The following is a 27,521-nucleotide window of genomic DNA, read 5'->3' as shown; positions in this document are numbered from 1 at the left end:
ATAGAACCTCAGCATATTTTACTGATTACTATCCCCTTACCTCCCATATGTTATTTTTATTCAGAATTTTAATTCATCCTCTCATTTTTAATACCACACATCACATTCTTATTACTATTTTATATAGTCAATGTATGTTTAAGTATACCTACATATTTACTAATATCTTAGTAATCCATCTTCTCAGACCTTCCGTCTGGGATCATTTCCTCTTCTTATCTGAATACATCCTTCAGAATTTTCTTCAGAGGAGGTTGGTTGGCAGTAAATTTTTTTTTTTGCCCCCAAATGTCTTTATTGCATCCTTTGTTGATATTTTTACTACACATGAAAATTCTAAAAATTGAGCTATTTTCCTATCCAACTGAAGATATAATTTCACTATCTTTTGGTTCCTATTGTTTTTGAAAACTCAGCTGTCAGTTTAAATGCTATTCCTATGTATCTGTTTTATCTTTCTAGCTACTTTTAGTATCTTTTTGTTTGTTTAAAGTTTTTCAGTTTCATTATAGAATGCCCATTATAATTTTACTAGCGTTCCCATTGCAGGAAAAATCCTGCAATAGGGTTTCCTGCTGCACTCTACACCACCCTGCCTGATCTCCTCCCTTCTCCCCTGCCCCGCCTTCTCCGCCAGCCCGCCTGCTTTTTTTCCTTCTCCCCCGGCCCCGCCTCCACTCCTCCCTTCTCCTCCCCCTGGCTTGCTTGCTTCTCCGCAGCTTTGCTCCCTTCTGCAGCTCTTGGCTTCTTTCTATGCTGTCTTGATATGCAAATTAGCCACCATCTTTGTTGGGATAATTTGCATACTCATCCTGATTGGTTGATGGGCGTGGCTCGGCTGGTGGGCGTGGCTTGGGTGTAGCAAAGGTGCGGTCAATTTGCATATTTGTCTATTATTAGGTAGGATTTTCCTTTCTTCTCCTTTGTTGGTCTTTCTAGATCTTAAGGTTAGTATTACTTAACAATTCTAGAACATTTTTTTTTCTTCCCATCTGCTAGAGAATTTCCTTTTGGAATTCTAATGACAGTATCTTAGGTTATCCTCCTAGTTTCTTAAGCTCATTTCACATTTTTCCTTCTCTTTGTCTCTTTGAGCCATATTCTGGATTATTTAGGTCTATTTCCCAGTTCACTAGTATTCTCTTCAACTGTCTCTAATCTCTTTAATCCAGTGATTTTAGTTCCTATTTTTATATTTTTCATCTCCAGGAGTTTCACTTCCTTTATTTTTAAAATCTCTGCAGATATTTTATAGTCTTTTATTCTTGTTCATATTTTGAATGCTTTTAAAAATCTTTCTGAAACATGTAAAAATATTTATATTTTTGATTGATATTTCCAATAATGAAGTATTTACAGGCCCAACTCTGCTGTCTGTTGCTTCTGCTGGCTTTACTCATGGAGACTTGTGTCCTTGTGTTCTAAGTGAAAACTGTTTCTCCAGAGGAGATTTCTGTTCATATCTCAGAGTCACCTAGGGTTGTTTAGGGTAGCTACACTGCCATCATGCCATAAGAGAATATCTACTTTAATTTTCTCCTTTCTCAGTGTTTCTTGAAAGAAATAGTTCCCCAGTGGATGAAAATATACTTTGGAGGATATGAACTAAGATATTGAAATATCTTACAAATCAAATTCTTTACCATTTGTACCTGGGTTCTAGTTAGGATATTCATTTGGCTGTGAATGTACCTCTAATAGGAAGTATAGTCCCTTCTGCAGTTTGGTTACTAAACCATCCCTATTAGCTCATCTATAAATCATAAATGTTGAAAATGCATGATTATTATTAATTTCAGTTACATTATAAAATACTGCTTAAGAAATAACCCTATAATCATAGAGATGCACAAACCTGTGAGGGTCATCAGGGTCACAGTTAGGAAGAAACTGAGTGATTGCTTCTGCCACTTCTTCATTTGATAAAACATCCCACAGTCCATCCGTGGCTAGGATCAGCACATCATCTGCTCCATGCTCATATTTGGAGAGATCGTAGACTCTTACCTGAAACCAACGGGAACACTTTGGCTTAAGAGGTTGTAAGCACATCATTCCCCCTAACGAACTGACTTCTGATCTCCAGTCCCTTTTCCTGCCCATCTCAGTGGTTTGCAGGTATGCAGTGTGAGGTACTCATTGTGCAGCAAGCTTTGTGGGCAAGGTAGCTTCCTTTGGAGACTTGTACAGATATATGGGGCCTAACGGGTGGCTTAATAGTTTGACAAAGAAGAAATAAACTGCCTGGCAGGTGTGGCTCAGTGGTTGAGCATTCACCTATGAACCAGGAGGTCATGGTTTGATTCCCAGTTGGTCTGCCCAGGTTGCATGCTCGATCCCCAGTAGGGAGTGTGCAGGAGGCAGCTGATCAATGATTTTCTCTCATCATTGATGTCTCTATCTCTTCCTCTCTACCCCTTCCTCTCTGAAATCAATGAACTGAAAATGTAATGCCTGAGATGTTGCTGGAACACTGACTTACAATAGATACTACGCTAGCCAGAGGCTTGCTTCCTTCTTTTCTTTGCATGTCCATTCCACAAACATTAAGGGCCTGCTCTGGGCCAGGTGCTCTAAGTGCAAAGATGAAGAGCAGATTTCCCTGCTTCTGAGTTCTCAGTGTGGGGGTGGGATAAGGCCAGTCTAGAGTTCTTAGTAGCTGCTCTGTATGTATTGGCCTGGGACAAAGGAAGCACACTTCATGCAATGCACTTATTGATCACCTTTTGGCTTACCTGTTCGTTGCCCAGGGGACTCATCTCATGTAGGCATGGAGCTCTGAGGCTACACTGAGGTTTGAGGAGCCTCAATCTAGCCTAATTTACAACAGACGCATGCTCACATGCTAAGTCTGAATCTCCTAAGCGTGTCTTGGCAAATTTTAAGCCTTTACTCATCGCTAGTACCTGGAATGACTTGGGTATTGCAACATCCATCTAAAATCTCTGAAAAGAACAGCGTAATCTTGGCAAAACCAATAAGAATAAAAATCAAGCCTTATTTAGGTTAGGCCACAACTCTATATTCACCCTGCTTTGGCTGGGTGGGGGGGAGGAAGAGTTGGGGATTTAATTGTTGTTCCCTCCTAATTTGGCAGAACCAGCAACTGCCTACACCACCTCATAAACTGAGGACAAAGGCAGGTCAATTTCACCCATCTCCCAGCTCCTTCAACCCCCTCATTGCTCTATTCTATTTTCTAAAAACAAGCCTGAGTGAAAGCTGTGGGTGAGGGGAGGGGAGAGGGCGGAGGAGGCAGTGTGAGCAGCTGCTCCGAGGCCCCATCACAATCATTACATCATCTCAGGTCTAGAGAGAATACAAATTCTAAGAGGTCTACAAACTGCTCAAATCCATGTCTTTGAAAGCCAAGCTTATGTTTTAGAAAAGGTTTCCCAGGCCAGTGACACCCTGCCACGGGACTGGTCCTGTGGGCTAGCAGCCTACACCCAGCAGCAGAAAACAAAGGGCACCACCTACCCACGGAGCCCTGGGAAAGTGAGCAGAATTGAAAAGCAGCCTCCAGGATCCAGGCTGCTGGGCCTGTGACGGAGATGGTAGCAATTAGCTAATGGCCCAGTGTGCAGACCACACTCAGGGGAAGAGCACTCAGGGGTATATAGTACCCCTTTTAACACCTTCTCAAAAGGCATGTTCACTTAAGGATGTTTATTTACATTCCGGAGAAGGCACGGTGCCTTATGAGGCCAAATTAAAGAAAATGAGAGGGAGGATCTTAAGTTTAAAGACCAGAAAGTCTCAAATGCCAGAATTCTATCCTTAGGCCACAGAATTCATGTGGTCCAATTTTCACTCCACAGAAGCAGCTAAATCCCCTTAGCGTTGCTTTCTGCGGTTCCCGGGTGCCTTAGAGCAGTGCTTCTCATATGCATAGAAATCAGCTGGGGATCTTGCTAAAATGCAGATTCTAACTCCGTTCTGGGGTGAGTTGAGAGGCTGTATTTCTAATTTGTTCCCTCATGCTCCGAGCCTGCAGGTCCAAGGACCGCACGTTGAGTACCAGGCTGTAGGGAAATCAAGGGCTTAGTAGCCTACATAGTTATCCCCCGGGGTAGGCTCAAGAGAAGATAGCAGAGGTCACGCCTGGGCTCCCAACTTCAAGTCCTGGCTCACTGTGTATGCAATAACTTTAGGAGAGACTGCTAGCTTCCTACTGGGGAATTTCTACAACGAATTTCTGTGATAATTCGAGCTCCAAAGGATAGAAAATGTTAACTAAAGGGAAATGGGTAGATATATGGAGGTTAGGTAGCCCAATCTTATGCTTATAGCTAAATAGCAGATTCTATCTGCCTTCCTTCCAGGTCCTTCTAAAAGAGAGGTTTCTAGGTCTGAATATAATTCCATTCAATTTCAGGACCCGCCCTATGTGTAGGATGCCAAAATCTCTTCAAGTACTTTCTGCTGGCCCCCAAAATGTGGAGATCTGAGTTATTCAAGCTGAAGCTCTCCTGCCCACTACTCAACTGGAAATCTGGTGAACAGAATGGATGTGGGTTGATAAATAGAAATATGTTAGAAAACACTCCTTTTCCATTCTCTCAATAAATTGAATCCTCCCCTAATTCCACTATTCACATTTCCACACACAGCTCTCTAATGCAGTTTCATTAGCCAACATGAAAATCCCTTTCAATACCATTCTCCAACTAATTTTTATGTAAATAATAAAAAGCTGGTCTCAACCGTATTCCCTGAGGCACTTCCCTAATTAACATCCTTTTAGGTTTCTTTTTACTGCTACCCTTTGTTTCCTGCCCTTTAGACAATTTCCAAAGGACTTTGCCAACTTTCCACTTACAACTCATGTCTTATACATTAACCTGTGAAGCAGAACATTTTGTGAGAAAGCTTTCAGAAAAATTGGACTTCCATGCAAGACATCCCACTGGATGCTCGACCTCCTCAGCGGCAAGGGCTTCAAAGGATTCCAGCGGGCTCTGGAGTCCTGACCTTCCCTCTCTGAAGCTGCAGTTGGCCCTCCTCGGTCAGACCACACTCATCTCCCCAAAGTTCCCTGTTCCATCCCTTAAATAGCTTCTTAATGTTCCGGGAAGCCTCACATCAAGCTAATAGGCTTTGAGGCTCCCCGGGACTCAGATACAGGAAGAGAGGCTCTGAGGCCCCGGGAGGGAGAGGTGTGCTGCACAAATGCTTGTCTGAAGGGGAGCTGGAGAACACGTCAGGGCTCCCAGCGGCTCCTTCCTGCCTCACCATCTGCCAAGAAAGGGAGAGAAAGGCCACAGGAATCCTTGAGATTCTTGCAGTTTCTCAGAGCAATTTCATTTGAGCAGCTGAGAGAGGAGGCCTGTGTGGCTCCATCTGCCTTCCTGGGGCCTTCGTTACGTGTTGTTTATTGAGCAGCCACCATGTGCCAACGACTTTTCCAGACACTGGAGATAGAGCTGTGAACAAAGTGACAGCCTCGCATGACTTCCAACCTAGGAGGTGAGATAGACAGACACCACTGTCAGGTGATAGGTGCTCTGAAGAAGAATCAGGCAGGGGGAGGAGAGTCATTTTGGAAGATGTGATTTTGGGGGGCCTCTCTAGGAAGGCACTATTTGAACAGAGATCTGACCAAGTGAGCGGATTTTCCCACAGGTTCCTTCTTGTGCCTCTCCTTTTCCAGGACCCACCACTCCTCTGGATTAAGAATGTGTCTAACCCCCCCACCTCCACCCCACCCCGCCGAGGAAGACCAAAGCGCAGCATCTCCGTCCTGGGCCTCTGCAGTCACAATCCTTTCCCACCCACCAGCACAGTCTTTACCTATTGCTACCCGTCTGGGTTCACTTGTCTGTCTCCTCTGCAAGGTCAGTTATTCTCAAAATTTAATGTGATTAAGAGCCCCTTGGTGCTAATTAAACAAATGAAGATTCCAGGGTCCACCTTTAAAAATTCTGATTTTTAAAGCTCTGAGCCCAGGCATCAGCCTATTTAAATAAAGACCAGGTAATTCCGATGCAGGTAGTGGGGGAACCACACCTCGAAAACTGTCCTAGGCTATAAGCTCCTAGGGGCAAGTTCTCAGTTGTCCCGTTTGTTTCTGTCTCCACAACAGAGCAGAGAGCCTGGCACTTGGTAACCATTCAATCAGTAACCAAGGGGAGCATTTTCCCTGTTGGACACTTCCCCTTGTCCTGCTTACAATGAACACCCTGTGAGTTGATCATCTTATCTCCCCCCTCCCCCAATTCAGCCTCTGGGGGCCAGAGATACAGATTTTGCTACTCCCCCCCCCCTCCCCGTGGGCCTAGCAGTATTTTTCACAGTATAAATCAAAATAGATCTTCAGGACATATTTGCTGAGACAAAGAATAAATAGGGGGCGAAGAGAGGAATGAGAAAAATTCGACATACGAAATCCATTCAAAAGCCCCCTAAGCTCATGGTGACCCAACAGACTTAGCTTGTTAGCTCCAGCAGTCATCAAGTAAAGCACTGATATTTAACAGAGAGCTGCTAACAAACAACAAAGTGTTAGGGAGGGAGCAGGGATGAGTCGCGGTGGCGGGACATAATGAGCCACTGCTGAAAGCTCTCGAGGGCCTTCAGCACTTAGAGATGTCCCTAATGTCTTCACCGACCACCTATTTTACGGAGGAGCTTATGACAAGCAACTTTTCATACAGCACCTACACTTGGCAGTGTCCGGCCGCAGGCTGCTGCTTCAGCGCTTGTCTAAAACATGCTGGCATCTTTGCTCTATTACTGATGAAATTTCAATGTCATGTTAAGAGAGCTCATACGGGCTTCTTAAAACGACTTTTAAAAAGAATCCATCAATTCTTCCATTTGCCCAATCTCGGCTGCCTCTCCAGGATGCTCTCACGGCCTTTACATCTTGAACAGCTCAGCAGATTCTCCAAACCTTTCTTCCCTTTTAAGTCCTCGGTGTAGGGCGACGAGCTCCTGCAGCGCAGGCCTGGCTTTCTGGAGGAGCAAGAGCCCCCCCTTCGTTATCAGGAGCCCTCACTTCAGGTCTCTGCTTCTCACCAGCTTTGGGACTTGAGACAAGCCGTTTATTTTCTTTAGCTATCAAGTTTCTCATCTCTGAAATCATTGTTAAAAACTTGGAAAAAAATCATGAAAAATAAATATTGTATACCTGTGTCTGCCTCGCTCACAAAGCTGTTATAAAGATCAAATGAGATAATGTGGAAGGTCACTACAAATTCTCATGCACTACCTGTTCCTTTTCAAGGCACTGATCTCCGGGTGATACACCTGAAAGTCACCTAGTTGATGGAAAGAGATGAGTAAGAGTGGGCTCCGCGGACCTGGGATCCAGTTCCAAAAGTCTCATGTAAAATAACAGTCACTGGGCCCGGCCAGCATGGCTCAGTGGCTAAGCGTCGACCTATGAACCAGGAGGTTGTGGTTCGATTCTCAGTCAGGGCACATGCCCCGGTTGTGAGCTCGATCCCCAGTGTGGGGCGTGCAGGAGGCAGTCGATCAATGATTCTCTCTCATCATTGATGTTTCTATCCATCTCTCCCTTCCTCTCTGAAATCAATAAAAATATATTTAAAAAAGAGAAAATAACAGTGACAGGGACTCTCAGTAGTGTTCTTGGAGAAGAGTCAGGTCGTTCCCAAGGTAAAAGCTGCCAACAGGTAGTAGAAAATAAGGAGAGAACAAAGTCTTGTCCCCTATATCCCATGTGGCCACCCAACCCAAAAAGCCAACCTATAGAACTTTGCACGTGACACTTGTACCAGAAGAAAATAGAACTCTAGCGTATCTCCTTGTGATTCTACACACCAAGTAGAATATTTCAGCATCGGCATTCTCACACCGAGATTGCATCCAAATTCCCTATTGTGATTCTGTCTCCACTATACAATGTCGTGAAGCACACACTGAATTTGATGGCAAAAGACTTGGGTTTGAGGCCCACCTCTACTCCTTAGTAGTTAGCAAAACCACTTTGTTCATTTCCACTTCAGTCTGTTGACCTCTGCTAGGAACACTGAGTGAAGAAACGATTCATCAGATGGAGAGTGTCAGGGAGCCAGAGTTGGACATCATACACCTTACACATTAGAACATGCAGGGGCCAGAGGCTGGGGATGTAAGAGAGGGCTGAGGAGCTGGGCGGCTTTCTGTAGTTTAGTTTGGCCAAAGTGCTGGATTTCTGCTGGGAAGTAGCAAGGAATGAGGCACGACTTCTCAAATCTTCAGTGTCTCCCTGTGTGAAATGAAAAGGTTAGGACTGGGCCGCCACTGGGGATGCTCATGGGTCTAACATTCTTCTAGTCTTTCATCATAGGATGGGTTAGACCTTGATGTGACTGTCCTCAAAGCATCTGACTGACATTGGATCAAGGGACATGTAAGTGTTACAGATATGTTGGCTGCTCATGCTACCCAAAAGGAGCTGGTTGTTTTGGCTGTGGGCATAACTGTATACTTTAAATATACCGCAGGTATTCTTGAGGGTTTCTTTCTTCTTCTGCAATCTACAGACAAAATAAACATTTGACTTTGGAGGGGAGGTACAATCTAGTAGCTCAGAAAGTTTCTAAACAGCTAAAATATTAAGCAGTGTGAAGAGCAGCCTGAAGTTGTACCCAGTGCCTGGCTGGCTGCTATGGCACAGGCTCCCCAGGTCCGGTACTTGACAACTCAGAGGTGAATAAGCTCCAGGGAGGAACTCCCCGCTTCCATGGTGGGGTACTCCCACGACCTGCCCCTTTCTCTGGGCTTCCAATGGCTAGTTCACCACTGAATCCAAGGCTCACTGAGTAATCAGTGAACAGATGGGCTTGAATCTGGCTCATTAATCATTTGGGGAGTAAGTCTGTGCTCACTAGCATGCCTGTTGACGGAGATGAGGGCCAGAGGAGACCCAGCCTGCGAGTGGAAGTGCATGAGTGCCGTGTAGATGCACTGACTGAGTCAACACTCAGGAGACAGCGAGGCGCACACAGAGACCACACGTCGCCGTGTGCCTGAGATAGTTTTGGCCTGTGTTTTTTTCCCCCTCAGTATTATTATAGATAGTGCCCCATTTGACTCTCAAAAATGCCCTGGTTGAGAGGCTACGTTATATGGTCACCTGACGTATAGAAAAGGAAATGATCTCTCTCTTTACTCTTCTGGGTGCTACTTCCAACCAGCAGGACGGAGAGTAACCATGGTGTGTCCAAGACAGTGTGGCAAAGTTTACAGTTATTATTATTTTTAAACTTCACTCTGCTTCACCTTTAAATCAAATCAACCAGTGGTCGGCAAACTATGGCTCGAGAGCCACATGCGTCTCTTTGGCCCCTTGAGTGTGGCTCTCCAATTTAAGAATTGAGTACCCTAATTACGTTAATAACAATGTACCTACCTTTATAGTTTAAGTTTAAAAAATGTGGCTCTCAAAAGAAATTTCAGTCATTGTACTGTTGATATTTGGCTCTGTTGACTAATGAGTTTGCCAACCACTGAAATAGACCATCAGTTCTTGTCACATTGTTTAGTTGGTTTGAAATGTCTCTTAGGTTTCAGTCCCTGCCTCAGCTCAGCCCTTCACTGCCAGGAGTTTCAGTCCTACACCAGCTCCCTGCGTCCCTCTCTCCACCATCCACTCCCCACCCACCTGCTGTTCCAGGCTGACTCACATCACCGCCTTTATTGTCTACTCCGCTGGCTGAAAACCACCTCTCCTGCTGTGGGTCCAGGTCAAGGCCCTCCACAACGATTAGGCTTATTCTATACAGGCCATTGCCCTTCAAGCTCATCTTCCTAGCTCTGTGACCCTGTAAGGCAAATTTTATTCACACCAGACTCACTCCTGCTTTCTTTTTCTTGTCCTTCTTCCGATTACATGGTTCTCTCTCCCTTCTCTGAATGCCCCTGGTCTCTTAGGAAGCAGGAATCACAGGCTTTATGGCTAATTAGTCTTTGGCTAGTGTCACCTCCCAACTGGCCCAAAATTCTAGCTCCTTGAGGACAAGTTCCCCAGTGTTCTCCTCGATGCACATCACGGGGCCCATGACCCCTCTGTAAAGAGCCAGGGGAATATGTGGTTTTGATGGAATGTGAAGAGAAACTAGGAACTCATATGTTTTATGCCAGGTTCTGTGCTAGGTACTTTATGTATGTCATTTGTTCCTTAGGTTCTTGGGTATAACAACCCCACTGTCCTCTTTTTTATTGAAGAGGAAGCTGAGATTTAGGTAAAATAACAGTCTCAAGGTCACGCAGCCAGTCTGAGTTTCTAACCACTATATCGCACCGCCTCCTGAGGCATTTTTGAGGGGTCTAGGGAATTTTTTAAAACAAGTTTTTCCTCTTCTACTACCCAAAGATAATTACTGTGACCACTTTAGAAAACTTCCTTCAAGATTTATATAAACATAGACATGCATATGTGTGTACATACACATGTAACCTTTTTGTACCTACGTATGATCACAATCTTAGTATATACAATCATGTTGCTTCACTTAATATAGCACCACCACTGCCCATGTCATTACACACCAATGTTTCTTCTGACTTGGCCAGACTGTAGAGAGCACACAATACAGTAAAACATTCTCTTTCCCCAAGTGGGACTTTGGCTTGGGGCATGAGAAGCTACCAAGAATCAGAAAGACTGTAAATGTTAAGGTGTCAACGTGAGATCTTAAATATTGTTCCTGTTTTCATGGGAGATAACAGGGGAGCCACAAACAAAATAGTTATTCTCTCTTAATGTGGAAGTCAGTCCTGGGAACCCCTAAGTGTGAAGCCTTCCAGAAGCCGGCGGGGAAGGAAGACTTGTATTTACTGACCACGGAGCAGGCCGTGTGCCAGGCAATTTCATGGATGTTCTCGTCTGCTCCTCCCGGTACTGTGTTGGTGCAGGCATTTCCACCCAGCCTGAAGGCAGGCCACGGGGACCCGGGGCTGGGCTGGACCTCAGATGCCCAAGTCGCCGTTCTGCCTGCTTTTAGAGAAGGCTGTTTCTTTCAGATAAAAGGAAAGATCGCGTCTCAGTGAAGGAAACCAAGAATGGGCTAAACGAGTGAACTGGAGTTACAAACAACAGCTGCCAGGAACCTTGAACACGGAGGAGAGGGAAAATGAAGCCGAGAGGAAATGGAGCTCCCCGTGGTTCCGTCTGGCAGGAGCAGGAGGAGGAACGGCTGCAGGGAGGAGGGGGTGGCTTTGCAAACTGGCCCCCACGCAGGAAAAGACCTCATTCTTTCAAGAGCTCAAAAGGGGGAGAAAGGCAACAGCCGTCTTAGAGTGGAGGCTGGAAAGTGTGAGCAACATCAGAGGAATCCTAGCTCTGACACAGGCCAGAAAGGACGTAGAGCACAGAACATCTGGAAGTTTGGGCTTCAGGCCGGGGCCAAGGTGCCTGCGCTGCACAACATGATTTGTGTCCTGGGCTGGGCTGGGCGGACTGCAAAGCCGAGGCGGAGGGTCTGGGCCCCAGTGCCTTTGGTTCACAAATCCTTCCTTCTCCCCTCGAACTCTTTAGGGTGGTCTGAAAAAGGTGAATGGTGATGAGCTGCACTGAGCAACGGGATGGGAGACCTGGCTGGGAGGAGGCTGCATCTCATGCTGCCACTCGGAGACCACAAGGTGCTGGGACCAGGGGAGAATCAACCGCCCCCGACCCTGGACCAGCAGGCCTGCGCTGGTCGGCGGGGCCTCTCTCGGAATTCAGTTCTTGGCCAGAAGTCCCTGCCGTAGACCTCGGGAGATCTGAGAAGGCTCAGTAAACCTGGCGGCTGCTCTTCAGGTTTGGCAAACTCGAGATTTTTCCAGTGCCTTGCGTTCAGCAAAACCAAAAATGTGTTTGGCTAGAAACCCTCCTCTAATTTTTAAACCCCTGTGCATTTTTTTTTTTTTTTTTGGTAAATTTGATCCACATGCTTTTGATTTATTTTTATTTAACTCATCACGTCAGATTAGGAGCTACAATGATGAAGGGAACAATGCTGATTTCCAAGAAGGGTTTTTAGCCTCTTTTCTTAGAACTAAATCACCTCTCCCCCACCCCACCATTTCAGCCACCAGACTGAGCGGGGTTTGTAATTTAGAACCCAAATGTGAAAGAGATCCATGCTTGGCAAAGACGAAGCTCAGCGCAGGAATGAATGCTCTTAGGAAGTCACGGTCAGAAAGCCGGGGCAGGGTGGGGCTGGGGGATGAAGACAGGAAGGGAGTCGCTATTCTTCACTGGATGGTTTAAATCCGTTCACTTGGCTTCCTGGGCTCCCAACAGAGGCCCTCGCTGTTTCTTAGAGCCTGACTTTAATACTGCCACTCAGGGAAAGAAGTTCCTGTCCCAAGAATGGGGGCGGCGGGGGTGGGGGGGGAGGCTCCCCTATATTCATCTTCTTTTCTCTACACTCCTCCCTAGTAGCCAATCCAAGGGGCTCCTCCTCTTCCCTCTAATCTCCCTCCGCCTTTCCTGGCTCTGCCCAAGGCCGCTCCATCTGGAAGCATTTAAAATGTACAACCATTTTAATCTCGTGCAAAGGAATATTGGGATCTATACAACATACCCATTAAGCTAAATTAAGGGTCCACATCTCATTTTGCACAATTCTGTCTGGCCTAGGTTGGCACACACTGAACAACATTACTGCCTTTGCCCATTACTTTTTTTTCTACATCATCATCTCATCATCTCCTACAACCTAAGTCTGAGGCCGGCAGTATTTCTCTGAAAAACTGGACACTGAGGTCCCAAGACCAAGGTCTCTCTTCAGAGCCCCTCGAACCAGCACTCAGTGGGTCCCTTGGCCACTATCCAAAGAAATAACCTTGAGCTCGGCGTCTCTCCCCTGTGCGCGCTGATTGGATTGGACAGGCCTTGGTGTAAGTACCATCTTGCTCCTTAATAACTGTACACCGTTGGGGGAGTTACTTCACTTCCCTGGGTCTCAATTTCCCATTCTATAAAATGGGTATAATAATCACATGTAGTTCACAGAGCTGTGAGGATTAAATGAGATACTGCATCTATATATAAATAAAGTATGTTTTATGGTCCAGACTAAGTAGTTAACAAATGTGACCTGTTATTATTATTATAAAAACTCAACACTTCATTCAACTCTACACTTCTCTAAGACCATGTACATCTTTCCAGGATTGCCAGTTTCCTTTTGAAGCCTTCCCCATTCCTCACCAATGTGGGACCGACCAACCCACTTCCCTGCAAACCGGCATCACTGAAGACAGATGACCTGGGGCTTCTGATCAGCCAGCTGGGAAGTTCCATCAGTCCTCAGGGAGTCTCCCACACAGGCCCACGTTTTAAAGCTACAGTCTCCTCTTGGGATGCACAGCAGCAGAATGACTGGAATAGCTATAATTTCACTGCATTAGAGATCGTTCTCCTTCAAACCAAACCAAGCCTCTTCTCACTTTATATAGAAAGCACATGTGTGTGTCTGGGGGAGGGGGGTGAGAAGGTTTTCACTTTGCTTTAAGGAGCAAAATGGTTACTTAGTGTTTCCTGAGACGCTCCCCGCCATGGAACACGAGTCACACTGCCTCTGTCCCTTTTGGAAAGCAGAAAGGTGACGGCACCATTTAATATGTCTGGTAAATGCCTCTCCCAAGGGGGAAAACATAGAAATGCCTGAGTTTAGTATTTATTGTTTTTCTCTGGCCAGGAACCGTTTCAGCAGTAATCTATGGATCCTGATATGGACAGAACTGAGGGGCCAGGATGCTTTGATGTAATAGGGGTCCTCATCACACAGAATTGCTAGGAGGGCTAAAAGAGACATTTGCAAGCTCTCGATGAGTGGTAATTATCACTTCTACCCAGCTGACCGCACCTGACATCCTAGGTGATCTCAGGAAATCTGTGTGTCTTCCATGCCTGATCCTTACCAGGGACCACCCTCTCGGTGGCCTCCTCTCTGCCTGTGGCTGGGTGTATTTTGGACGCCAGCCTCAGCAAGAGAAGAAACTATCCCTGCTCACAGCCCTGCCAAAGGGGCAGGCCTAGGTGACGGTGCCCACCAGCGGCTCTGGAGTGGACACACAGTCTGAAGGGGCAAGCTACAGACGGGAAAGTCACTGCGGCCAATGGGATTCCTCTCTGGTGATCTGGACTGGCAAAGGGAGAGACTGGGTTGACCAGCAGCAGAGACACATAGAACCTGGCTGGTCCCATTAACGGCAGCACCCTCCCGAAGGGGACAGCCTCCCCCTGCTGAGGCTCCCCAGGACGCCCTGGGCCCAGGACCACCTCCCCACACAGCCTGGCTGCTCACGCGTTCTTCTTGTAGACACCACAAACACCCCTTCCAACAGCTTCAGAATAAGCATGTCCCTTTTTCTGAGTTAGCTTGAGTGGGTTTCTGTTTCCTCCAACAGAAAGATCCTTCGCTCACACAGCTCCGCCCCTTGGGGAGAACATGCAGATGGAGCCCTGGCTGAACATTCTGGGCACTTCCAGCGCAAGGCATCGCTTCAACGATCAGTCACACGGGAGGTAACCCCGACTCACTCCTCCCTGGCTCCCTTCTACCGCCTCCGACATCCGAAAAGTTAAAGCTCTCTCCCTCCCGGCCTCCCTGTAGCGAGGGGAGGTCATGTGAGATAGTTCTGGCCAAAGATTTGCAAGTGAGTGTCTGTCGGGACAGATAGTAGCGTCCCTCCTGTGTTGCGTGAAAATGTCATGCTTGGAGCTGCTGCCACCATCTTGCAACTGCGAAGTGAAAGTCAGACAAGAGATATTCCAGCCCTGGCACATTGGAGATGCTATACCACCGGCAGCCCCCGAAGAACAGAATCCTTGTTATGTGAGAAAAATATATCTCTAAACTACCATTAGGGTTTTCTATAACGTAGAAGCAACATCTTTTTGAAATTATGTACTCTGAAATAGAACTTGATATTATTTCCTGTATTGTATGACAAATGATTTTAAAAAAAAAATATATTTTATTGATTTTTTACAGAGAGGAAGAGAGAGGGATAGAGAGTTAGAAACATCGATGAGAGAGAAACATCGATCAGCTGCCTCTTGCACACCCCCGACTGGGGATGTGCCCGCAACCAAGGTACATGCCCTTGACCGGAATCGAACCTGGGACCCTTGAGTCCGCAGGCCGATGCTCTATCCACTGAGCCAAACCAGTTTCGGCACAAATGATTTTTTTAACCCAAATTTATGACTTGTTTTTCAATTAGCTTCTCCATATGTCAACTGAATGATACCAGCTCTCCAGGTAATTAAAAATCTAAGAGGAGAGCTCTAGCCAGTTTGGCTCAGTGGAAAGAGCATCGGCCTGCGGACTGAAGGGTCCTGGTTCGATTCCGGTCAAGGGCACGTACCTTGGTTGCAGGTTCCCCGGCCCTGGTCGGGGTGTGTGCAGGAGGCAACCAGTTGATGTGTCTCTCACATTGATGTTTCTTTCTGTCTCTGTCTCACCCTCTCCCTTCCACTCTCTCTAAAAAGCAATGGGAAAAATGTCCTTGGGTGAGGATTAACAACAACAACAACAAAAATCTAAGAGGAGAGAAAAATATACATCACCAACTATGCTATAAGGCAGAAAGTGCACACGCTGTAAGAGGCAGCTGCTCTCCATACATCTGGAGTAGGGGGAAGACATTACTGCTGATTGAGGGGGGTGGGGGTGGGTCACAGAAGTCTCCACAGGAGGAGCATTTAAGTTAAATTCTAGAGAAAAAAAGAATTTGGGTGTATGGAGATGGGTAGGAAGGGCATTCTAGGTAGAAGGAATAGGTTAAGTACATATGGGAAACTGAAAGCCATGTGTAGGAAATAGTAAATTTCTTCAGGCTGCAGTAGGGGAACAAATCAGATTAAAAAGTTAGACCAATTTATAACAAGCCTTGAATGCCAAAAAAAAAGGAGTCTGGGCTTTATTCTCCAGGTCATGTGCTGCTTAAAGCTTCTACGCAAACAAGGTCACAGTAGCTGCTTGGGAAAATCTACTTAATAGTCATCTGTGGGATGGACTGAGGAGGCGGGGATGCCGCTAGGAGGCTATGCAGCTACCAGGACAGAGGCCACGAGGGTGTGAAAGAGGACAGTCAATGTGAGAATGGGGTGGGAAGGAGAAACAGACATGAGAGCGAGTGCAGAGGTACATGCCAGACAAGCCGACGGCAGTCGGATATGGGGTGAGAGTCACAGGAGGAGCAAAGTAAGAAAATACTTTATTGTACAAAATAGAAACAAAAACCTCAAGCAGTACCTCTGGGGCTGAAGACAGGAACGGCTTTATGTAGATGTTGGAGTCATGCACCTTCAGGTCATGGTCCCCCAGCCCCCTGGTCACTCCGATAGTTGCCATCACTCGGGCCTGGGAGGAAAGCAGAGGGTCATGAGAAACACTCCCACGTACGAGCAGTGCAGCCGCCACGGGCCCAGAGAGAAGCAATACTTTCCCAATTCCTCTTGCCTCTTGCTACTAACCAATGTGGGTAGCGGTTTCCAAGGAGGGGCTCGCTCACCAAGATCACTTATATCCTTGGCGAGTGGCTTTTCCACCAGTTATCTTAAGTTTGATGGGTGGCTGTTGTCTCTTTCCAGCTTTCTTTTGTAGAGACTGGAGGGAAGGGTGTCCAATAAACCAAATCCAATACATGTGTGATGTCTACAGCTACTAATTTCAGTCCCAACCAAATCCAACAGCATCCATCCATCTGTCTGTCCATCTGTCTGTCATACACCCAACTCCACAAGTACTTGCAGAACACCAGCTATATCTCTGGCACCGTAATAGGCACTAGTAAAAGATGCAAAGAAGTCAGTGGCAGCTCCTATCCTCCCAAAGCTCATATTTTACACTTTACAGCTGGAGAAAATAAACCACTAGCAATGTGCAACCTTCCCTTTCTCCACAAATTCCCTCTGGGTGGATCAACAAGAGGGAACCTCCACACAGAGGCCTCCAGGCTGAGACCCCACCACCTGTGCGCTTCTGGTTTTCCGAACACTTTAAGGAAGCAAGACTATTATTACTCTTAATGCCTACGCACTCAGCCTTCATACCTCCCAGGATGCCACAGGTTTGATCTACCCAAACATTTAGTGGGCACCTGCTAAGTGCAGACACCATGCTGTGGGGGACAAATGTCTATGGACTCGTCCCTACAATAAAGGAACCCGGTAAGGGAGAGAAGAGGTACATGTCTAATGATATATAAAATATGGCCAATATGAAAGACATATAAGCAAATGGGTGGTGTGAGTTCAGAGGAGTAAAACTTCTGCTCAGAAGGTTCCATGGAGGTGGCACTAAATTTCTACGCAGAAGGACAGGCAGCATCCAGACGGGTAAACACAGAGGGATGAAGCTCATTCTGGGTGGAAGGAAGCTCAATGCCCTAACACTTGGGTCATCAATGATGTTATCTGGTGTACTGTCATGGTTCAAAGCCCCGAGCTTGAATCCTCACTTCATTGCTCGGGTAATAAGAATAACTCATGAATTTTACAATCTCACACATCACCATCACCTTCCCCCCAGTTTCCCCAAAAGGCTGTGGAGTTTGGAGGTGATTTTAGATCAGAAGGTGGGCAAGTTTACATTAAACGTGGAAATGAAAGGATGACATGCTTTTAAAAGGCAGGAATCAAAGGGGGTAAAATGCAGACCCGGATGTGAAGCTGGGACCTCTGGCCTCAGCACCTGGCTGCAATGTCTCTGTTTGCAGGAAGAATGCAGTGACTCCGGTGCATGTCCTGAGTGGGAACTGGCTTCAGAGCCTCCTCATCTTTGCTCCAGGACGGGGAGCCACGTCTCTGCAGAAACCCTCTGCTCTGCCAAGCGGGGGAGTGGGCCAGCCCCCTCCCAGCCGGTAAGTGTTCTTCTCCCTGCAGTGGCACCTCCCCTGGCTGCAGAAAGCACAGGTGGGCGTGTTGGTCCAAACACAGTGATGTTTCTGATAGTTACTGAATTAGTTTACAGAGTATATAGTGTCACCCACGCCAGGCTGAAAGCACTGGCAGAAATAAAATGAAAAGTGACAGCTGCGAAAGTATTCAGAAACTCCGGGGCAGGTGTGTGCAGAGGGAAGCGCCTAAAGGCCGGGGCGGCACGGCCCCGCTGCAGGTGAAGCTGCCTCGGGAAACCGTGCGACCCCCCGCAGCGGCCGTGCTGCTGGGGTGCGGGGAAGACGGAGCCATGCGGCCTTTAAATAGGTCACAGCTCCCGCGACAGCACCGGCCAGCTGCACATCACAGGCTGCCGAGCCCCAATTCCCTGACACGCCGGAGGAGTGCGACGTGCTGGTAAATGGAACTTTTTCTTGACTGGGAAAACCTTGCTCCTTTAAATCTTACTGTTGATTATCTTCAAAGAACACCTCCGTCCATTTTCGTTATGCGGAGGACAGTATACTGAACATAACCGAGTGGCTGACTTAATCCTCATGCAGTTGTAGAAGGCCTGCCCTGTGTCAGGTGCCAGGCTGGACAAGGGACTGGGGGTACGGCCCTCGGAGGACGTGGCCCTGAGCCCCCTGGTCTCACTGGCGCCGCAGGAGACACTGAGAATCTCAGCCCACGGAGAACTCCAGGCGCCGCTGGGGCACCGGGCTGAGTGATCGCATTAATGGTACCCACGGTGCTGAGAGGCTCAAGTACTTCTCTCGGGAACGGAGCCCTTCCTTGTCACGATCCTCAACCATGGACAGTGAGGTGGGTGTCCCAGCTCCAGGAAAGGGACACGTTCATTTGAAAAGTGGTCGCTACATGGATCAGATAGTCATGTTTCACTTCTCTCCATAAAATGCCTTCCCATGAAATCACCGCTGGGCTCCACCGAGCTCTCAAATCTAACTAACTCATTCTCTCTCCTCTCTCATAGATACACACACACACACACACACACACACACACACACACACACTCAAGTTCTGCTCAGGAAGGCATCCTCCAGTTTTCTTATGAGTCAGTTCCTCCTGCTAAAAACTATCAAATGCTGGGAAAATGCCCGTTGAACATTCTTCTGAATGTGGCCACATTCTTCACTTCTCACTGGAACTCTCAGCACCTGGCTGGAACGGCTCTGTTTGCAGGAAGAATGCAGTGACTCAGAAGGTGTTTGTTCTGATTGGGAACTGGCTTCAGAGCCTCCTCATCTCCAGGACGGCAGCCTCCCCCAGGACGGCTCCAGGATGGCAGCCTCCCCCAGGCTCTGCGCACAGACCCCCCGAGACAACAGCTTCCTCCGCGTCAGCAGTGCCTGCTGCTCAGCGTGCGGTGCCGACGGGGCCTGGGTGCTGGTGGGGAATGCTCTGTGCTGTCCCGGCACGCGCTCGGGTCCCTGTGGTCCCACAGCTTCGTCACAGTAAGGCTCCGGGTCCCCTTCCACAGGCCACGTGGAGAAGCAGACTTGCAGGTGGGTGTGAGCACGAGGAGGAGGCGGAGGGCCCGGCTCCGCAGCGGGGACCACCCCTTGCAGCTGCGTGGCTGTGCCTGAGAGGTTCTAACCTAGAGTCTCAGCTGCCTCGTCCGCCAGCTCTGCCGGCCTGTGGCTTGTCAGACGCACAATGCGCTGATGTATGTGCAAGTGGTCATGTTACACACAGTAAAGGGGACTGCTATTTTCACAAAACTGACTCTCCCCCCCGCTGAGCTCGCCGCACCCCTCCCAAGCCTGCCACTCCTGGGACCCTCAGGACAGGAGGCCTGGAGGACACGGGAGGTGACGCTCTCCGCTGTCAGGGCCGTAGGACCAGGCGCTGCAGAGTGGAACGCACAGGCTGCCCGGCTCTGCAGAGACGGCCTTGTTCTCCGTCAGGGGGGAGGTGGACGCCTACCTTCTTGCCTTCTCCGTATATTAGGGGAAACTTCAAGTCATCATCCTCAATGGTTTTGTATGCCCTGTAGGGGATAAACAACATTCTTTAACAGGTTTGCACTCAATTAGTGACCCGCTCCCCTGACACGGGCTGCTCGGTGCTTTCTTTTCCCCGAGACTCCATCCGCTCAGCACACGGCCAATCTCTTTCTTTCTAAAGAGCTATCCTCCCTACAGAAGTGTGTGTGTGTGTGTGTGTTGTGTGTGTGTGTGTGTGTGTGTGTGTGTACATATTTTAATGAACCAGAAAATAAGGTTTATATGCTTGAAGAGGGAAAGAATAAGTTGGCCCGTTCATAATGAGCAAGAAGGGGAGGGGGCCCCTGTCCTGAGCACGTACTGCCATGGGATAATGAAGTGCCCAGCACCAGTGACAGGGCCTTGTCATTAAAAGTGTGAAACTGTGAGAAACAGCGGAGCTCTGACGTGGACGGAGAGTGAATATGCGCCGAGAGCCAGTTCTCACCTTGGGGGTTGTTTACGCCAAAGCAGCCTGGTGTGGGGATGGCTGGAGAGGAATATTTAGAGCCTGCTTGACCTCAGTGTGATATTCAAGGCTGGCAGAAAATTCTGTTTCACAATAGCTATTAAATGGCCATTCGACACACGAAAGAAAATCCGGTTTATGCCTCAATGGTTTCAGACATGGTTGTCCAGATGCCACGCACACACGGCACAGGCCAGGGCTGGGGAGCAAATGAAGCCCGTGTCTTGCAATTTTGCTCATAAGGAATTTTAAACACAAGCCAACAGACACGGCACCCGATTACCACCTGCACCCTGAGCAGGTCCCTTCACCTGTGCTGGTCTCGGTTTCCTCACCTAGAAAACGAGGATAATCACGCAGGATGTAAACAGCTGAGGTCAGAGCCTGGCACTTAGTAAGCACCCAATTAGTGAGCTATTACTAATATTTAGGACATAATTAGTACTTGGCACACCAGTTTCCCTCTCTTCAAAATTGGGATGACACTGTCTAATCACCACCTCAAAGAAATATTAGGAAGACAAAGTAGAGGTTGGGGTGGGTTCTACTAGGTTAGGTTCTAGAAGCAAGATGTTTTTCTAAAATAACGTCTCCTGCCCTAGCCAGTTTGTCTCAGTGGATAGAGTGACGGCCTACGGACTAACGAGTCGTGGGTTCAATTCCGGTCCAGGGCACATGCCTGGGTTGCGGGCTCGGTATCCCATGAGGAGTGTGCAGGAGGCAGCCGATCAATGATTCTCATCATTGATGTTTCTATGTGTCTCTCCCTCTCCCTTCCTCTCTGAAATCAATAAAAATATATTTAAAAATAAAAAATAAAATAAAGTAACGTCTCCTGAGGGCATGAAAAGAACTAAATTGCAAAATGGCCTCCCAGTCCTGATATATCGCGGCAAGTTGGGAGTGAATCTCTCAATATACAAAAGAATGTAACCCAATTTAAAGAGTGCAACCCCAAAGCTGAAGCAGGTACATCCTTATTTCCCAGGAAGTTACTTAGTGAACTTGCTCCTCCCCAGGGGGCAGGGTGGGCTCAGGTTCAGCACTGCTCTCTGTACAGCCCTGGGCGGGTAGGTGAGCCTCTCTGGACCTCAGGATCCTCATGATCACAGGGCGAAAACGGGCTCAAAAACGGGCTCGTGAGGATTCCAATGGGCCAATGAATGCGACGAGCTTAGGGTGCATTCAGCACAGTGCCTGGCACAGCTGAGACCCGGCACGGGCTGGGGCTGCTGTCAGGCCAGCCCGGAGGTGCTCTAGAATTGGACTGTCAAAATCAGAACCTCCCGCCCCTAAATCTATCCAATTTCCCCAAAGGGGAAATAGCTCCTTAAATGTTTTTATACTCACATGAACTATTTAAAACACTGTAGTATACAAGTCACTGGGGAACAAGCAGCTATTATTAGAACACAGACTCAGCTTGGGGTTGAATGGGTCTGTAGACCAGTGGCTCACAGCCTTGGCTGCATGTTCAGTCACCTGGGAGGGCTTTAAAGCATCCCTTTGCCCAGGTCCCACCGCAGAGCAATGAAGTCTGAACCTCTGGGGATGGGAACCAGGCACCGGGATCTTCTCCAGGCTTCCCGGACGAGTCCAGTGAGCAGCCAAGGTGAGAGTTACTGCAGCAGACCAAGGGTCATTAGAGAACATTGAAATGCAGCTGGCCCACAAGATGACAGACTCTATGACTCAGGGGAGACGGGGGAAATGGCCTAAGAAAGGCTCTGAAATGAGCCTAAGCTGGACTTGGGGACATGGAGGAAGAGGTGCGGAGAGTGAGAAGGCAGGCTCAGACGGGTGGGGACAGTACCGGGAGAGGGGCTGGGCCAGGGTCCAGGCCCAGGAGCCTGAAATTCAATGGGAGGCAGAAGGCAGCAGTTGAGACTCAATGACTGGAAATTACTTAGTGCTCCGGAAAGAAGGCGAAGAGCACTCTTCACAGGTGTGGAAAGGCAGCAAGAAAATGGTTCACTGACTCCACCACAAGCCCAGGGAGTCGAATTCTCCAGGGCCCAGAATTCCAGGAGCATGAGGTCTGCGTTCACCATAGCTCTGAAAGACAGACACTGATCCTGGAATTCACCCACAGGATCAAGACAATTGTAAGTTCTAATATTGTATTTTAGCTTCTGTTTCTTCATCTTCAAGAACAAAACAATCCCACTAAAAATAGGAGAGAACTCTGGATAAGGAAGGGTTATTCTGTTTCTGCCATTGTTGGTTTTCAATCAAATGTGAGCCCTCCCCACAGATGACCAAGGTGAGTAACTAGATAAAAAGAGAAAGTATAATACCCTCCCCGTCAATCTTTCGGGGTCCTAAGCACAGCTCATCATGAAGGCAGCTGGACTTCCCTCCATACTTAAGGTCTTGAAAAATAAAGAATAAAAGGCTCGAGAGTTAAAACTGGTAACCTGATTGAAGAGTCTGTGTAAATTAATGCCAACTAACAATGACAGCAGCTATGAGTTACTGAACACCTCTACACGCCAAGCACTGAGCTTGGTGCTTGCTTACAGAGCCTAAAACCGCCAAAGACTGACTTGTTTCACTTAGCATGATATTCTCCAGGTCCTCCATGCTGCCTCAAAGGGTAAGAGATCCCCCCCCCTTTTTTTTCCCCACAGCTGCAAGTATTCTATGGTATAAATGTACCACAGCTTTTTTATCCACTCATCTACTGATGGGCACTTGGGCAGTTTTCAGATCTTCGCTATTGTTATTGTGCTGCTATGAACATAGGGTGCATACATTCTTTCTGATTGGTGCTTCAGATTTCTTAGGATATATTCCTAGAAGTGGGATCCCTGGGTCAAATGGCAGATCCACATTTAATTTTTTGAGGAAACTCTGTATAAGAGAAAAACAAGTATCACCTGATCGCACTCATGTGGAATCTAAGTAACTAAATAAACTGATGAATGGAGTGGACCCAGAGACATGGAAGCATGGAACAGATTGCAGAATCTCAGAGGGAAGGCGGGATGGGTGGGTAGTGGGAGGTAATCAACCGAAGACCTTGAATACATAACCCATGGACACAGACAATGGGGTGCTGAAGGCCTGGGGCGGGGTAGGGGGGACAGGGGCAGGCTGGAGGGGGTCAATGGGGGAAAAAGGGACATAGGTAATATTTTCAACAATAATTATTAAAAAAAAAATGAAACTACTCCAAGACCTTATACACAAGGGGCTGAGGCTCAGAGATGTTGAGCTCCTCTCCCCAGATCACACACATGTTAGTGACCTTCGGGCTAAACTAGACTTTCCCAGAAAACACACCAAAGAGATGTGATGTCAGGGCTCAGCTCTGGGGATTTCTTATTCTAGCTGGAGAGACTCAGGAGACCATTGTTATCCACTTCTCAGTGGGGGAACAGCAGGCATTGGGTGGAGGGGGACTTTTGGCAAAAGAGGAAGAGAATTTTCCGTGTGAGGTAAAAGAACAAAAGGTGACCACGTGTGGACAAAACTAGCAGCTGCTGCACTACACAGTCTACAAGGGAAAACAGAAAAGGCGGGGCTGTGGTCAGAGTCCAGGGGAGCCTCTCCCACAGACAGCAGGCTCCTCAGCTCTGTTCTCGCAGCGTAAGGGCCACCCCACTTTCTGCCCACCGGAAAGGCCTGCCTGCTGTTCATACTTCCCTACGGTCCACGTCTGGGCCGTGGCCTGAATCTACGCGTCCAGCTCGGCCGTGGCTTCCATCCTTCTCAACCGGGGGAGGCGCGAGGATCAGGACAGAGGCTTGAAGCCTGAGAGCTCCAGGACATGGAGGCACTCGTGACCGGAGATGAATGAAAAATGACTCGTCTTTCACATCAGATCCTACGATTTCTGAAATCCTGATTAAATTTTTAAAAATAACTCCCAAAACGGATTACTCACTAGTTTTACAATAGTATAACTGGGCAGAGATCATATTCAAATAATTACTTGAAGCGTAGCTGAAAGGCTTAGAAAGACTTTTAGAATAACTCTTATTTTGGGTCAATTCCTCTATGAATATTTATGAGGCCAACTGACAAAAAGATGAGATGAGAAAAAAAAATTCAAGGCTTATAAAGGGCCAAATTAAAGGGCTTTCTCTAACACAGGGCAGTATCCTCAGAAGATTGCACTAAACATTGTTTTTTAAGCAATCGTTTCCCTTGCCATGTGGATTCTGCAAAGCTGAAAAGACAAGGCACCAGTTGTGTTGGACCCACCAAAAGGCAAAGCCCTGGGAGAGACAGAAAGACCACTAAGTACCCCAGATGCAGGAATTCTCCCTTCAGCACAGCTCAGATCGGTCCCTGGCCTCTGCCATCAGTCATTGTCCGAGGACCTTAATAACGCCTAATGCCCACTCCACTGAAGGACGTCCCCAGTCAATTCTTAAATTGACACAAACAGCCAGTCGTTGGTATGTTTGGTCTGTCTTCTGGAAAAACATGAAATAATTCTAGTCTCTCTTCTACTTGAGAGCTCTGCAAGTATTTGATGAGAGCTGTCTCCAAGTTTCCTCTTTCCCAGTTCCTTCAGCTGTTCTTCCCGGGACCTGGGGCACCATCTCTAACCACCCACGTCGCTGTCCATTCAAATATTTATTAACTAAGCACCAAACACTGTGGTCGGGGCCATCCGGGGCGTCGGGGCTTGTCTGTGTCCTCAGAGAAGGGCACTCAGAACTGAAAACACTTAAGCTGTGGTCCACATAAGAAAGCAAGGGTTGCTTCTTTGAGACAGACTCGTTCCTCTTTAAATAACTGCAGCTTATATTTGCATCGTGTGCACGCGTCCGTGTATGTGTGGTTTGGGGTCATATACTGAAACGATGAGTAAAAACAAGCACACAAACAAAAACGCCGACCAAATCAAAGCCCGCCAGTCTGCGGGAAAACAGGCAGGAGAGGGTCACGGGCTCCTCTAGTTTGTATTTACGCAACAGGGATCTCCCTCTGATCGGAAAGCTCTGCTGCCCTCATTGATTTTATCTTGCTGGTCTCAGTCCATTGTTCCAATCCACCCAGAGACGTCTGAATTCATGTCCTCTCATCCACAACACCAGCTCTCCTTCGACGCTGTGTCACGTTAAATTTGCTAAGTGGCTCTGCTGTCTTCCTCCACGATTTGGAAAGAAACGTTAAGCAGAACCAGGTCCTTAGGGACCTTCCTCCAGGCCGAGCTAACCAGGCAAGGGCGCTTCAACGTTTCCAGGAGGCACGGGGGTGAAAGTGTGTGCAATCTGAAAAACGATGCCTGTCTGGTGGAAAGGCACAGAAGAGAGATTCAACAGCAGAGTAGACAATGAGATATTAATGCTTAAACAGGAATGGGAGGGACTTAGGATTTGAAAAGGCTGAAAACACTGATTCATATAGACACAGTGTCTATAGACTCTGGGTATAGCTTTCTGGCCGCCTGCAAAGCAACTTAGCTGTTATCCGCACAGTTTCCTCATCTTGTCTGAATTACTAAAAGAAGCCGTAAAGTTTCTTACTAAGTCAGCACATCCATGATCATCCAGCCTAGAAACCCTATCACAAAGGGGAGATTCCTAAGTGAGCTTGGCCAATGAGTGAGTCCAAGCTGTGCCCGGATCATACCCTCCCCAGTGGCTGCCGCTCCTCAGACCCTTCCCCCTGAAGCCAGGGGCTCTGCGGCTCCTCCTGCAGCCCCACGCTCCACACTGAGACTCCACTGGCCCGGATGCTCCCCGCCTCCTTTGGGAATATTCTCCCACCTGCTCGGATGACGCCAATCGGTTCACAGATTGCTTTTCCACTCTTTCCCTTGATGTTATTCTCAGGAACGTTATCTGTTTTGATAGTGCCTCCGGAATCCTAACTTAGCAACTCCTACCTGCTTCCCCGAGGGCCTTCATCACTGCTCCGCAGCACCTGGCCACGTGGCTGCCCCAGAACGCCCTTTCCTCAGAGATGCGTTCTCTGAACCATCCCGCTCACTCCCTGGCTGTGGCTCTCGGCCAGTTCCCCTCCTCACCCAGCCATTCTAGCTACCTTCTGGTGGTACGTGCTCCTGACCCAGCCTCCACGTGTGGCAACTCGTTTTAATACTTCTCTTGCTAGCAGCCTACCATTCCTTGCTTCTTGATCTTATAGGAAGAAGGGAACAATAGGAATTGAGTATTTGGTCTATTAACATGATATCAAAGACTGTCATCTCTACCTTCCAGATGCAGAATTGGAAAAGTGTTCAACACCTTCACTACCACCCTAGTCCTGGCACCGTCTTCTGCCGACACATTGCAACGGCCCGTTGGGCCTCTAATAATCGAGGCACGAGAGGACGGTGCCCAGACCAGGGAGAAGGCCGCGACAGTGTTGAAAACTGTTCAGTTTTGTCCTTTACCTCTAGTCTCAGAGCAACCAGAGTAATTACTTTAAAATGTCAGATAAAGTCACTACCCTCCTCTAACCCTCCAATGGCTTTCCTATTAGGCTCTAAATAAAACCCAAGTAAAAAAATAGCCTTCTTTAAAACCACTCTCCTCCCCCAAATTTCCTGTTCCCCTCCTCTGCTGGATTTTTCCCCACGGCATTTGCCTCCATCTAACATTTTAAGTATTTTGCTTCTTTACTGTGTTTATTCTCTCTACTGCTCCCTGTTCATCCCCTGCCCCCTTAAGTTCTATGAGGACAGAGATGTCTGTTTTGCTACCCGTGGTGCCCAATGTCAATGGGTGTCTGACAAACATTCAACTAAGTGAGCAAATCAATGAACACTCCGTCCCCCAGGCAGCGGCTTTATCCTGCCCTCCCTAATTTCTTGCTCTATTTCTAGGTTTACAAAATGAAAGCAAAGCACCTTCTTGTTTCCTGTGGCGCCCTCTAAGTCTCGGTGTGCTGGCCACAGCTGATGCTCGCTCAGAGGCACGTCCCTTTCGGGCCTCTGGGCCCGGCTGCTCCCTGGGGTGTTTCTCTGAACACGTGAACTTGAGCCCCGTGCAGCCGCCTGGTATCCTCACCCTTCTGAGGAGGAGCCACCTCCGGACTCCTCCAGGATGACCGCGTCTTGTCTCTGGCTCAGTTTTGTAAATTTTATCAGAAAAACCTTTGCTTATATTCTTAGTCTGGCCGAGAGGGCTGTACGCAAGTCTCCCCCACCATTTTCTTCTTAATCCACAGTCATCACTCCTCAGCTTAAATATCTCCATCAGCTTTCCATCACCTTAAAGTATAACCCGGTGACGGGAGCCCCCCCACAATCT

General features: G+C 47.8%; 1 protein-coding gene across 1 annotated transcript in view; it reads right to left on the bottom strand.

Annotated features, from left to right (window-relative positions):
- Window positions 1–27,521, bottom strand: part of PPM1H (protein phosphatase, Mg2+/Mn2+ dependent 1H) — a 240,002-nt gene that overhangs the window by 19,066 nt on the left and 193,415 nt on the right. Inside the window, exons 7-9 of the mRNA XM_054718908.1 lie at window positions 19,780–19,843; window positions 16,206–16,313; window positions 1,856–2,007 (exon numbers count right to left, since the gene is read on the bottom strand). Coding sequence (XP_054574883.1) covers window positions 1,856–2,007; window positions 16,206–16,313; window positions 19,780–19,843 — 324 coding nt within the window. The remainder of the gene's footprint in view (window positions 1–1,855; window positions 2,008–16,205; window positions 16,314–19,779; window positions 19,844–27,521) is intronic.

Source organism: Eptesicus fuscus, chromosome 7 (assembly GCF_027574615.1).
Source record: "Eptesicus fuscus isolate TK198812 chromosome 7, DD_ASM_mEF_20220401, whole genome shotgun sequence".
In the NCBI taxonomy this organism is placed as follows: Eukaryota; Metazoa; Chordata; class Mammalia; order Chiroptera; family Vespertilionidae; genus Eptesicus; species Eptesicus fuscus.
This window is presented reverse-complemented; position numbering and strand designations above follow the sequence as displayed.